At 39.8% G+C, this 15,103-nt stretch overlaps 1 protein-coding gene across 1 annotated transcript in view; it reads right to left on the minus strand.

Moving 5' to 3' along the window:
- SPTBN5 (spectrin beta, non-erythrocytic 5) overlaps positions 1-15,103 on the minus strand; it is a 159,523-nt gene that overhangs the window by 55,112 nt on the left and 89,308 nt on the right. The window contains exons 35-42 of the mRNA XM_063439421.1: positions 5,792-5,896; positions 5,203-5,391; positions 4,637-4,789; positions 4,090-4,281; positions 2,521-2,616; positions 1,749-1,867; positions 1,543-1,657; positions 1,056-1,169 (exon numbers count right to left, since the gene is read on the minus strand). Coding sequence (XP_063295491.1) covers positions 1,056-1,169; positions 1,543-1,657; positions 1,749-1,867; positions 2,521-2,616; positions 4,090-4,281; positions 4,637-4,789; positions 5,203-5,391; positions 5,792-5,896 — 1,083 coding nt within the window. The remainder of the gene's footprint in view (positions 1-1,055; positions 1,170-1,542; positions 1,658-1,748; positions 1,868-2,520; positions 2,617-4,089; positions 4,282-4,636; positions 4,790-5,202; positions 5,392-5,791; positions 5,897-15,103) is intronic.

Here is a 15,103-nt window from a genome sequence, read left to right on the forward strand (position 1 = left end):
ACAAGTAAAGGTGTCATGGCCCAAAGAAAAGCCAAAAAGGCCTTATTTTTCCTGGAATACAAACACTTGATAGCTTTAAACGTGATCCAAGTTTTGTTAAAAAATAATTTGTAAAAAGATACAGGAGCATTTTAATTTATGTTTTATGCTCTGTTTTCAAGGGATGGAATTTCTCAACTTTACTCTTGTCCTTATTAACTCTCAAGGGCCAGAGAATTGGACAATTATAAGAAAAAAAATTTGTTCTATAAATAATTCACTCTTTCTTATGAAAATACAGCAGTTATATTTCTAAATGTGGGATGTGCACATTGAAAACAATTTTGAGACCTGAGCAGGTATGTACCGAAGGGCAAGCTATTGAGTCCCTCTAAGCTTTTGTCTATTCTCAGAGTTCTTATTCCTTCTTTATGCTTTAATGCATTAACTTGGTTCACCCCAAGTTAAAAGGGTAATCCAGACGTGGACCCCGTGCTCACTGTGCCTAGAGGGGTATCAGCTACACCTAACTGACGAGGCCCCAAAGAAGGCCGAAGCGGTCGTCTGAGGTTGCTGTATCTCTCGTGCAGAGGGAACTTGCTGGTATTTCGGACCTGTACTGCCCATACTGGTGGGACCAGTCTCATATGCTTCAGATATGTTCTCTCTGTAGTGGCACAAATGAGCATAAACTATTTTGAGACCTGAGCAGGGGCTAACCGAAAGGGCAAGCTACTGAGTCCCTCTAAGCTGTTGTCCATTCTCTGAATTCTCATCCTTTCTTTTTGCTTTATATACAGATTGAAGCCTACAAACACTATAAGAATTGTTTACTATCGGGGCTGTTTTACCACCCTCCATTTTAGGCAAACCCATAAAAGTAAAGAGTTTTAGAAACTAAACATCCAAGGATATTCTGGGACTTTAAAGACAGTAATGGATGTCACATATTCAAGTTAGACTACTTTGATATCTTCAATAAACCAAGCAACCAACATTTCTCATTCATGTGAAGTGACCACATGCATCTTAACCAGGTCCGAGTGAACTCATCCAATCATGTCTTCAATACATACCTCTTTCTGGGACTGAATAACGTTGATCTCTCGTAAAGTTTCTTCATGTCTTCGGATCAGATTTTCCACACTCTCTGCATCCTTACCGTAGTCCAGAGCTTGCATGAGCACACTCTGAAGAGAAAGATATAATATGTGGTGAAAAAAATAGATAAGAATGCAAACCAAACAAAATCATGAATAACCTGGCACTTTTTGCGAAGAGTGACTGACACCACTTCTCAACCAGGTACGTGTCTCAACACAGACATGATTAGTACAATCCTATGATATGCCATTAATGCTCAATTAGACCTGGCAAGCTACGGGCTGCTCAAACTTTCCTTGGACAAAATTATATTGAATGGTTTAAATGCATTAGTGTGTGTTCATGCCCTAGTTTTGAGACACGGGTATAATATAGTGACTTTCAGAAGTCCTACAACATGTTGGCAAAGTTCCTGCCTTCCTTTGTGTCTCTTGGGAACTTGCACATATATCTCTCTACCTTCTCGCTGATTCTCTCATTAACATCATCGATTTCACGGATCAAGGCATGAATTTCCAACGCTCCCTCCAAGGCTTTACGGTATTTATTTAGATCACCATGGAAACTGTTCCACCTAAGCAGAAAAAAAAGGAACAGGAAAAATTTCAATAACTAGACCTTACATGTGCTAGATGTTCAGTTTAGACACAGGAATCCGAGCTTACTTCTCATTCAGTTGCTGGCGTCGTTGGTAAATAGTCTTCACTTCTTCTTGATTTTGCCTTTCAAGCTTTGTGGCCAAGGCATTAATGGCTTTTATATGAGCATCATCGACAGTCACATCCTACAACGAACCCAAAACACGCGTTGGACTAGCTTCTATGGTGAAACATGCCTCTAATGATGGTTAAGGTTGCAAAAAGTCCAATCTAGCAGAACATCTATGTCCTCTCTGATGCTCCTCACTGTTACAGCGCTATGATGGCATATCCTACCACCTGCTGACTGTACAACCATTTAATTCCTATATTAAAATATACAGTGTGTTTTATTTTAGCTACCCTCCTGTTTGCCCCCTACTCCTCCCCCTACAGACTATTGGGAGCAGGCTGGAACAAATTGCCATCTCTACATGAAGACCTTTGTCCTGGGGGGGGGAGCGGAATGTTATGACATTATATGTCAGAATGGATACAAGGTTGCTATACCTTGGTTAACTAAATGCCAACTATACAGTATAATTAATAATATTGATTAAGTAATAGAAGTTTTATCTGTTGATTAAACTGGAAAAGACATTGTGACAGCAAATGGACCAAAATATATATGTTTGTGTTGACTAAATAATTGAATTCCTTGAGATATGTATATAAGGAATTATATTATTTAGTTTGGCCCATCAGAATTATTTCCAGGAAACATGTAAGGTGCTTTGTTGGTACTGTAAAAAGGAGTTGTAGATAGAACACACATAGTTGATGATAAAATAAATCTTACACCAGACCCTGCTCCTCGAAACTCATTCAGCTTCCTTGTCAGCTGCAGACAGTGTTCATAATCTTCACCAACATCGCCGACGTTGATCATTACTTCCTAAGAAACAAATATTATCACAGACATTTATTCCATTCAAAATATTCACACAACTTAAAGCGATTATATTGATTATATTGTACATTTATTAAGTGCTGTTCTATTAACTCACATGATAACAACCAAATGAAAAATGACTTACGCCGCACATGCTGTAAAAGAAACTTTAAATAAAACACTCAGGGCACTAAATAACATGTGGTGATATTTATTACGGCTTTATATATAAACATGATAAAAAACTAGTTTGACATAAAACCAATAGTTATTAAACTAGCCAGTCAACCATAGATCAAACTGCTGCCTTAACCAAGCAGATTCCAGTACAGTCTAAACTGAAACAAATGTTACTCAAACCTCCCTCGCCCAACTACGGCCTTTTCAACCACTGATTGTAAACGAACAGTAAACATGTCACAACAAATGACTGACAGATGTACCTTATCTTCACAAAATAAACCTTCACCCCCTCCCTGTAACTCAACATGCCTAGAAGTAAAACAATTGAACGAAAACAGAATCCTGGAAATAGCTAAATTAATCTTCTTTCTTCTTGTTTCTAGGAATGCATATTACGCCTGTGAAGCCAAAGTGTCCTAGGAATAATCTCTAAATAAAGGAAGCCACCACAAACATGTTGTGAATTGAAAAAATATATTTTTTTTAGCCGGCTGACATTGCGCAATTTAACTGGTCAGCTCTGGTGCTCAGACATCCAGGGTGGCCCTTGGCTGTGACTATAGCCGTTAGTGATGTGGCTTCCACAGACAATGCTCCGACAGTCACTGGGCACAGGCAAGCAAAGAGGGTAAAACATCCCTAGATATGCTTAAAGTCTGCACAGTTTTTTTAACCTAGTCAAAATGTAAAATTTGGACTGCTCAGAACCAGTTTTATTTAACCCTTACCCTACCTTAACCCAGTAGCACTGCATAAGTGGCTTAGACTAGATGGGCTGAATGGTTCTTATTGCCGTCACATTCACTATTTCAACTTCACCTAGGGGTTCATAAACTCTTGTTTTTGACTAATTCACCTATTTTATGCTTCAGTTGAATCCACGACAAGGCAGTGAATAATATCACACCGATACAAAAAAATGGTATTTGTCATTATAATTTTGGGTTAAAGTTTAACGGTTTAACTTTATAATCCTCAAATATTGCTACAGAGTATGAATAATTTGTATTACATTAAACATTTAAATGGTGTGAATTCATGTTTAGTAAGATTGATAAAACTGATGTGTGCTCCTTATTGTACATGTTAGCTCTGCATCAAACATCAAACCAAATAAAAGTGAAATATTACATAAATACAGGGTCAATTGTTTGACATTTGTGATCTTTTAAATGTAGCCATATTCTACAGAATGGAACATTACGGAGCTCGTCTATGGTGCGATATGTCGAATACAAACAAACTGTTGTACTGTATGAAACATAACAGAGAATCTTATAACAGAAATGATACCTTCTCTCTGATCCACGCCTCTACCTCATCCACTTTCTGCAGGAATTCCAACAAGTCTCTTTTGTCCTCTAACATTTTGCCTCGGACAGCCACCGATTTCTTCAGCTTCTCCCACTCCTCCTGCAGGTTCTGACTCTTTCTCCGGATCTCGGTTGACTTCGGATGTTGCTGAGATATCAGGGAGTTTCCTTTCTAAATGTGAGAAACACAAAATCTTTAAATACTCCCTAAATAAGGAATTTTAAAATAAAATGTATAAAACACAACAAACAACACTAGTTCATTCAAGACAAAACATTTACATTTCACAAACTAATAATCAATATTGTAGCTTTTTCTTTAAGACTTACACACACCAACCTATGACATTTCGAACCTGTAATATACAGTAACTCTGACACACTGTTTATTAGGACGAAGTAGGTCAATCTCACCTGTGATATTAATTAATTTCAAAATATTGTTTAAAACGAGATAGGTGCGAGATACCTAGAAATTCTATAGTCTCTGTGCTGCCCCCTAATGGCCAGGTTCTACTTATTCTTACCTCTGTTACATCCTGTATAATCTTTTCGTGAGCCAGGATTTCTGCCTCGAAAACTTGATGCTTCTGCAGCATTTTTAGCTTACTTTGTAAGTCTGTAGGGCCTTGATGGCTATCATCCAACATCTGCATTCTCTCATTGATCCAGTAGTGTGCCTGAGGATGAGAGAGGTTATGGTTATTGTCGACCTCCTAGTGATGCAGGTTTGACCATCTTCCTGGCATTTCAAACTCAGAGAAGTATAAAGTATCATTAAATGAGTTTGAATACTTCGTTACTAATTTAATTGTACTTCAGAATAAAATCACACTGTTTTCATCAGAAAAGGGTCTGTCCAGTAATCCCTAAACCAAAAAGATGGGACATTCCGTTATTCAGGAGGAATATTATGTAGGAATTATACAAAAGACAACTAAAACTACCAGGAGACATATTAACGGACCTTAGAGTGGATGGTCTTCTCAAACATGCTTCTCGAAGATTACACCATGGACCCAGACACAGATTCAGAATGGTAAAGGACAGGTAAGTAGGATGTAACTTGGAAGTAAATCTAATGTGTCTTTACCTCAGTTAGGATTTGATTGAAGAGGGCCAATAACCGTGCCGTATCCAGCTCTTTCATACGGGTTTGGCTAAGACTTTTCACCCTCTTCCTCCTCTCTAGTACGGAGTTGAGTTTATCGTTCACCTGCCTACTCTCTACTTTCCGGTCGCTGTCCAGAAGCTTGGCTGCCTGGTCTTGCAATGAGGTCACCTGGATGAGGAATAAAACAAGGTGTGTAGATTACACCCGGGAATATTTAACAAAACATTTTGCCAACACAATTGAACAACATGTTGCACTCTGTGAATGAAGTAATGAATATTCCTTTGTTCATATTTTTGAGGGATTGTTAGGGCACACTTTTAAAACTAGATAATTAGAGAAGGAAGTTATGCACTGAATTAAACTTTTCTTGCAATCTCTTCTGTTGTCTTTAGAGTCCTTTGCATTGGATACAAGACTAAATGACTTTTTAAAAAATATATTAATACCAGGATTTCTATATCCTGCCCACTACAAAACTGATTATAAGTTACAAATATTGCTTTCATTTAAATGAAGGTCATATTTTATAACAGTTATGGAAGAACTGCAAAACCGTCTTTCTTACCTTTTCCTCCTGGGAAGCAAGAAGTTTTTCGAAGGCCTCGTGTCTTTTGATCAGCTGTTCAATTTCACCGACAGTGGTCCCAAGATCACTTGACTTCAAGGAAACCTGACAAGACACATTGTAACCTTTTCATTTTTTAGACTCTGGTAACTGGTTTTAGAACTGACCTTTCCAATGCTAGGGTCGTAGTGTCTGCATCAATTCACAGGAGATCCTGGCTTTCAGTCTGAATTGTCAGGTGACACAAAGTGAGGGTCCAATTTACATTTATTGGATGTAAGTGGTAACAAAATTCGGTTTTATCTGGGATACGTGACAGTCCGTTATAACAGGCATGAAGCAGTTTAAGGAAATAAAAGCAATGGTGCTTAAAATGTGCTGCTTAGTAGACTGGGAGAATGGTTTTGGGATGATCTGCAAGTCGGCCAAATTTGTGCAGATCGGTGTTTAGCTGAATTCTAGAGCTGAAATATATCTAAAACAAGGACTAACCAAAACATTCAATAGCGAATGTGTTCACTTCAGCTCGTAATTCTGATTTCAGCCAGTGGTACCAAAATAAAAAAAAGAGATAATTGATGGGAATAAAGGATGATTGACGACTAAGTCACTAAATATTGATTTTATTCACAGATCAAGTTAGAAGTGAGATGTAGAGGGGAAAAAAGAAGCCGTAAAATATATAGAATATATAGATTTTTTTTTATGTTTTTTGTTTTATTTATTAATTTTTAACTGTTCCTCCTGTTTTTCTTTCTAATGGTTCCTTTTTTTTCCACTTGATCTGTAAACAAAATGGTGTAAAAATGCTCCTGTAAGTGTACTGCAAAATATAAAATAGTAATATATTATGTATATATTTAGCAGCACTCTAATTGGCCCATTTCCACTCCTTTATCATTTATCTGATTTGGTTTCTAAATCTGAATCTCGTTTCTGAAATTCTGCTGATCCAAACGGACATCCCACAGAATTTCCGATGTCTCAAAAAATGTTCTACCTTCAGAAAAAATTATTCAGCCGATCCACATGTTCTTGTTGTGGACAAGTCTACTGCTCTGTGCCGGCTACTGAGTGTCTCTCCGTTCTGGGTAAGGCTGCGTATGAAGATTCAGAGTTCCAAACAATATAGTGTATTTATTCATTTGATCCATTTGTCAGCATGTAATAGGACACATCTTTTAAGGGTTATTACTGAGCAGATTGTTTGGTGGAGTGGTTTATTTATGAGGTTGACCTTTCTCATATTCTCAAGTGCAGTGGTTCCCAAACCAGTCCTCATGGCCCACAAACAATTCAAGATTTATGTATTTCCCTGTTTTATTCCAATGGAAATACTGACAAAACGTGCACTGCTGGTGGGTCTTGAGGACTGGATCGTGCACTGCTGGTGGGTCTTGAGGACTGGATCGGCAAACACTGCTCTAGTGAATTAATTGATTATCTAGGTTCATTTTTACTGTTGTTTTATTTATTTTAATTTTATCTCTTCCCTCCCAAGTCTAATCGTACTAGCACAGCTTGCCTACGTGTTGTTATTGAATGTTTTAAAATGAGAGGTAGTGGGGCATCAAATCAGTCAGGCTTCCCAGCTGATGATTTTGTAACAACAACATTGATCTTATAAACAAGAAGCCGCTGACGGCACAATAACCACATCAACAGAATACGGAGACTGTAACCGAACAAACAAGGTGTTTAACAGATTTGGGTACAGGTCAGGGTCTGGTGGTTTGGCGTAGGACGTTGGCCATGAACAGTTCAGTTTCAGACTACAAACAACAAGTCTGGCCTTGTTTGCCAATATTGTGGCAATCACCATAAAACTGAGGATTCTAAAACCCACCATTGGTCTGTTACACTAAAGATTTGGCACACTACAAAACCGCAGAACTATGCTGAGATATTTATGAAAATAAAAAGCGGTTTCATTTTCCCTTCTGACTGGTTAAATCAAACTAAATTTTCCATCCATCCATTTATTTATTTTTATTATTATTATTAATAAAAAATGTTTCAGCCTTAGCTCTTGAAATCTCACCATCTGGAAGGGAACATTTTAATGTCTTGGAAACGGTTGCAGACCTCACAGTTATGATAGTCCTAGTTAAACGGTTTCTGTCCTCCAGCACTTAAAGAATAAAAAGCCCATTGTGTGACTGGGCATTATTTACCGAAAATAAACAAACTTTTTCTTGGAAGAGAATTGAAGCCAGAAAGTCATTTCATTTAAAGACGTGCTTTGGATGTTTAGAACAGATGTGCTTCCAAACAATATATAAAGCCTCATAGTTCTAAACACGGGAGAAGGTTTCGCTGAAGACATTAAGTTATGAAAGGGCTAAGGAGAAAACCACGAGAAGTCCAGATTTATTCTCAAGAAATTCCTACGAAAAGAGTTCTGCCACATTTTTTTTCATTTAAAATAATGGAATCTATAGATTGTCGGATCTAAAAATGCGAGCAGCTGCAAAATAAACAGTAACGTTTTACATGGAATGAGGCAAAAGGTTCAGAAAGCCCAGCAGGCTGCCCTAAAGATATGTTTTAATCTACGTTAGTTATTATAAAAGGCCTCGTCTGAAAAGGTTACATTTAGAACTTTGTATAACTGTTAGTTATGGTATTTGTCACGCAAAGAGTGATGGAACTTGTGCTAAAGGTGCGCATTAATCAAATGGAAAAGTTGAGACTATAGCAGAGACATCTGGTGATGGTATGGTGTGTGTTTTAGTAGGCTTTTAATCCTTTAAATAAATGGCTATGATTTTTTTCTTATTTCCTTTACAGAAATACATGGACTGCTTAGGAGATACAGGGGGTCATGGGTCTATGTTAAAATGGGCTCAGCTGCAATTAACCATTCAGTTGCTACAATAATAAGTGTAAATGTGAGGTCACAATCCTTGTGGATTTATGACATACTGTGGATTTAGCGAGAGCAGCGTCTGTCCCACACTACAGCTGTGGTCAGGGCCGTCTTTAACGCAGGGAAAACGGGACAGCTGCCCTGGGCCCTGTCACTGCTGGGGGGCCAAGGCAACTGCCTCGTTTACCCTCTGCCCGCAACAATGTATTCTGGGGTTGCCGATCCCAAAATAAATTGTTGTGGGCAGCGGGCCTATCGGGTGGCCCATGCACTTAGGGCCACCTGGTGGGCCTGTGTCAGCAGGGGCCCGGTCGGGTGCTGTGGCACTTTAACAGCGCAACCGGGCCCCTTTGCTTTTCGGCAGCCGGCTGGGAGGAATTGACTGTGTGTATGTGTGCCAGTGTGTCTGTCTGTGTGTATGTATGCCAGTGTGTCAGTATGTCTGTGTGTGTGAGTCTGTCAGTGTCTATGTGGTCCAGTATGTCTGTGTGTATGGGAGTTTAAATATGGCTGTCTGTGTGTATGTGTGTATTTCAGTATGTTTGTCTGTCTGTGTGTATATATGTGTGTATATCTGTATATAGTCAGTGTGTATCTGTATGTGTGTCAGTGTTTGTATCTGTGTATCTGCATATGTGTCAGTGAGTGTCGGTGTATCTATATGTAGTCAGTGTTTGTATCTGTATCTGTATGTGTGTCAGGTTGTGTATTTGTTTGTGTGTATCTATATGTAGTCAGTGTATGTATCTTTGTATCTGCGTGTGTGTATCTGTATGCATTGTATGTTCTCATTGTATATATGTGAATATCTATATGCGGTCAGTGTGTATCTGCATGTGTGTCAGGTTGTGTATCTGTATGTGTGTCAGTGTGTGTATCTGTAGGTTCTCATTGTGCGTTTCAGTGTGTCTATATGTAGTCAGTGTGTGTATCTTTGTATCAGCATGCATGTCAGTGTGTGTATCTGTATGTTCTCATTGTGTGTATCTATATGCGGTCAGTGTGTATCTGTATGTGTCAGTGTGTGTATCATTGTATCTCTCTGTATGTGTGTTAGTTTGTTTCTGTATGTTCTCATTGTGTGTATCTGTGTGTCTATGTATCTGCATTTGTGTCACTGTTTGTATTGTGTGCCTGTGTATCTGCATGTGTCAGTTTGTGTATCTGTATATCTATATGTAGTCAGTGTGTGTATTTTTGTGTTATTGTAGGGGGCGGAGCTAAGCTGCCATGCTGAGCGGTCGCACTGGAGAAGAGCTCCGGGCAAACAGCTGAAATCAGGGCAAAAACTTACCTGGAGGAGGGAGCCCTAACATTACAGAGCCAAGCGCCAAGCATCCCGACCGAAATCAGAGGCTCCTAACCGGGGATAGACCTGAGGCCTACCAGACAAAGCGAGGGACTGCAGCCGGCAACTAAAGCATGAGACACAGCGACTAAAGCACAGAAGTGACTGTCCTACACAGCTGGAACAGCACTAACGATCATTGGGTCACTGGGAAGCAGCTAAGATGGCCGCCCAGCGAAGGCCCCAAAAACGAAGCACCCATCCGCAACCACCCACGAACCCCCTGGGGGACTTCGACAAACTCTGCGAGAGCCTTTGCACTATGCTGAGTGAACGCGGAATGGCTTACCGTCGGGCAGAGAAACTAGTGGCCACGTGGATCCGTCCAGCAACCAGGCGGTGTCACTACAGGCATCCACCACAAGCACCCAAGGGCGGGAAATGACGCCATATTGCAGGGGAGAACGCAAAGGCCCCCGCATTCAAGAGAACAAGACTACCAAACCAGCCGCCCACACAAGCCACTCACCAGCTCCGAGAACCGGCGCCCAGCAAAGCCCATCTCCGTCCCTCCAAGTCAGAGCTGCAAACCGGGGAGCTACACATCTGAACACTCTGCTGAATACTGATGGAGCGGAGCCCCAACGCAGGTACGCCTTTGAGGACAAGAGGCACGTATATTTAAAAAAAAAATAGAAATGAAGAAAAATGTTTTTTTAAATACAAAAAGTTTAAATGTAATTGTGATACAACTTTTTTGCTGTCTGTGAAGTTAAAAGACTCCCCATTCAAAAACAGACTGAATAGATAAACACCTTTTGAACTCACTTTTCTCAAAACGTAAGGCTGTCGGCCTATTAGAGGCAACCGGTCTGGATCTTCCTGATTAAAGCCTCGGACAATGAACGAATGCAGGGACAGAGCGATCGGAATCTCCTAGCACCATAACAACTTCATTGCGATTAAATTGCTACGGTGCCTAGAGAGGTCTTTTAATGGAATGCCAGTGATTATATCCAATATTATATTTAATGTATGTTTGTACTCGTAACCAAAAAACGACTACACAAGAAAACTACGAGATGTAAATCAGAGATAGAAGATGCAGATTCTGTACTGGTGGCGATCAAGTTATAAGGACACTCAATGACCAGTAAATATAGTAAAGGCTTGGTTAATCATTGGATGTTGCTAGTTATAAAACAGGTTTGCATGTTTATATGTCGTTTTTGGAGAAGATGTCACTAAATGGCAAAAAACTAAATAATGCAAATAATGGAAACATTCAGCTTTTCTTCCAGCTAACTCAACGTGGCCAACAATTTAGATTTCACTAACCAATTCTTCATTTTAATTAACTGGTTTGGCAACTCCGCACAATTTACAATCAGCAAAGTCTGTAACGTGGCAGAATTCTTAAATCCTGCCCGTCTGGTTCACGAGCCGCAATTTCAAACGTTTAGCAAATTGGCCTTTCTTTATTTCCAGCCAGACAGAAAACGCTTGTGGGATGTTCCAAGTTGAACAGGTTTATTTCAGAAATATTCGTGGACATGATGTATGGCAGGCTTGCGTAACACCACCTGATCAAGTCACGCGGTGTTTGCAGCTCCCAGCCACTGCCCAAGTTTGCATTCTATCACAAGTCATAAAAAGTTGCCCTGGGTGTATGCAAGCAAATTAGATCTTAGAAGCTATTCGAGACAGGGTTTCCCAGTAGGGGGGCTGTTGTGTTGGCATGTGAAGCTGAAACTAACAGCTGGAAAACTGAACTGGTAACCCAATACTAAGCCTAACGTCTGTGTGTGGATGATTCGCTGTTACCGGAGAGGGCAACATGAAACCACACAGGGCTATTAACTTGATAATGTATTTACTCTCAGTGCAGGCTAATCCCATGTAACTGTGTCAATGCTGAACTAGTGGGCCAGGCTGCACAGACCCAGCTTCAGCAAAAAAAAAAAAATGTGGATCAATTGACAGACCCTCCAACTGGCCTAAATCTGAGAGAGGTGTGCATATTGCAAGCCTGTACAGAGGCTTAGCAGAACTACATGCATTAATGCAAACAATCCGAGAGAGGCTCTGTGCTCCTGTAAATCGAGTTAACTGGTGCCCCCATTTAACATTCCACAATCAGATAATATCGTGCAAGCCATACTTACACTATCTCAATAACTATCAGCATGTATAGTGCTGGTTCTTAATGCAAACACTGACCTTGGTCTAATAAACTGACTGTAACCATAAAGGATAAAAATGAATTTTCTGTAGTATTTTCCTCTTTAACGTTTCCATTCTCGGGGTTTTTATTTTTTACCAAATAGCGAATTACAAAATTAAGGCATATTAGGAGGTGGTTAGGAAATTTTCAGAGTGTCAGTCAAGCTTCCCAATTGAAAAAGGAATAAAACACATTTTTGGGGGTGAATAGTCTTTAATATAGTAATTTATTTGAGACAGAGTATGTGTCCAAATGAATAAATAAGACTGGGGATTGTTTGCTAATAATCAGATCTTGCATGCACAAAATGACAACAGGCTTGTAGAATAAGACATATTGATAACAGGGACCTCCTGGGTGATTACTGAGTGCGACCTGTGGTATATAGAGGGGGCAGGGTGCCTGGAGTAGAGGTTACAGGAACCAATCAGGGATACCAGACCAATAATAGTCGGTATTAAGGTGGTCTCGGATATAGACACCTGTTGGGGACTTTGACTCCATCAGTGAAATTACCAATTGCTCCAGTGCTTAGACTTAACATCTTCTGCATACTCCTGTTGTACAACTTGTTCCCTCTTCCAGTGAGACCTTTGGCAAAGAGGAGACAAAGGACAAGGGTGCACAGGACCAGAGTATTTCAGGAATCACTGTGAAGGAAGTGAGAGGCCAATTGCTCTCTGGCTGATTGAAAAGCTCAAGGATGGGATTGACACAATGTCATTGGAGAATTATATTATTCTTCATTGACTTGCAGGGAGAGAGACACTAGAGTCTTGGGTTTCAGAGTAGAAAAGATAATAAGCTCACTATTGGGAAAAGAAAATGCGTTTCAGGAAACATCCTGTCAAGTAAGTGCCTTACATTGAAGCTGGCTTAAATAGAGATGCTTTAGTCACATGCGTATGACACTACTAGATAGAGCAAAGGGCTTAAACTCGGGACATGCAGTGCTTCGCAGTGAACACTGAGCACCATAACCACTTTATATCACTAAATTTAATATTTTTTCTGTATTTCATTTACTTTTAATATATTTTATAGGGTTGAGTCAGAATCTGTGAAGAATTAAATTTCTCCTGACCTACCACCTGTTACATTTAGTGCTATCGGTATGTCATTGTCCTTAACTCTATCTCAACCTTCAGTAGAGTTCTCCTCTGGTTTCTGTGCCAATGTCTTCTCTACATCATCATGATGAGAATGATTTAAGTCTGTCTTTGGTTATAGAACTTGTGATATAATCTTAGGACAGCTTTGTGTGCGTCAAACGTAATCTTCAAATCCAATGTTTTCAGTCCATTGTGTCAAACTGCCGATCCCCAAACTGCTACCGGACTGTCATCACACACACGACTTTAAGAAAGGTCACCTTGCACTCTTGGCGACAAATGAACATAGTTTAATGTTAAGATAAACAGTGGCAGGCACAGCGTTTTTCTATTCTGAAGTTACACAAGCCTGATGGCCTATATTCAAACAGGCCTTTTGGCATTCAGACAACTCTTCAAGTGTAATTTTTGGCAAAACTGTTACGGCTTATTTTAATTTATGTTTTTAACCAGTTCTGACATCTCAGATCTCGCTTTTGTAAAACCCCATTTAGATTCTTTGTTTGTATTGGCAAGCGTGATGGCTGCCTTGTGTGTTTGAGTTCTGGAAGGCTGTACGTCTGCTGACATACGTGTATAATAGTATAGAAGTCCAATTATACCGTAAAATGACACTGGACTGAACACCCAGAGGGCAATCCAGCTGTGGTAGCTCACATTAACCCTTTCTCAACATAAAGAAACAGAAAAACTACTTGTAAAAACTAGGACATTCTATTTTTATTTTATTTTTTGTTTTGTTCCTCCAAAGTGCAAAGGTTATCAGAAATTAACCCATACACGCAACATTTCAAATGAACGGAGAGGGAAACTTTAATTTTATGGGGTAAGAGGTGAAGGAGGGGAGAGGGGAGGAAGGGGTGGGGATGCTCTTAGAAATTTTAGGTGACTTAAGAATAACAATTTATGAAAATTAAAGGGACACTGTAGTCACCAGAACAACTTTGGGTTGTTCTGGTGTGTATAGTAGGCCCCTTCAGGCATTTTAATGTAAACACTGCCTTTTAAGAGAAAGGTAGTCTTTACATTGCTGCATAGGGACACCTCCAGTGGCAGTCACTCAGATGACCAGTAGAGGTGCTTCCTTGGCTTTTGCAGCACTGAAGTTCAGCGTCCCAACACTCTGTATGGAGACGCTGAACTTTCCCCATAAAGATGCATCTCTATGAGAAGATGCTGATTGGCCAGTGCAACATTTTGACGCGCATGTACATTACTCTCCCAATGTTTTCCAATGGCAGGGCATTGGTTTGGCTGAGATTGTCATTTCTGATTATCTCGGCCAAGGAGGATTGGGGGCTGGTCAGCGGGTGGTGCTGGAATAAAAGCGAGATTTAACCCTATTTATGGGGGGCCAAATAGTGCACATTTGTATTCCTGACCCTATAGTGTTCCTTTAAATGTAATTTAGAACAAAAGCAATGTATCCTATTTAATCAGACTGATTTCTAAATACATTTATTGTAGTTCCAAGACACATTTCTTTGAGTTGTATTGCTCCGTTATACACTCAAATATAATATGGAGCTCCTAAAAAAGATGGACATTAGAATAGAAGAGAGAGACAGAGGGATTTGGGCCAAAATAGGGACTGTCCTTCCTAAATAAGGGTACTTGGGAGGTATGACTACCTGATCCCAATTGGGCTTCTAATAAAAGGTGGAGTTTAATCCTGAATATGCAAATTAACCTCCAGTACACATCACCATAACCACTACAACGAGTAACAGAAATGTTGCTACTCCGAATGGCCCTTAATTTCAATTATTTGTGCAAGAATACAATCTGGGTACCTCTCCCTCCCACTTGTGCTGAGCTA

Source organism: Pelobates fuscus, chromosome 13 (assembly GCF_036172605.1).
Source record: "Pelobates fuscus isolate aPelFus1 chromosome 13, aPelFus1.pri, whole genome shotgun sequence".
Taxonomy (NCBI): Eukaryota; Metazoa; Chordata; class Amphibia; order Anura; family Pelobatidae; genus Pelobates; species Pelobates fuscus.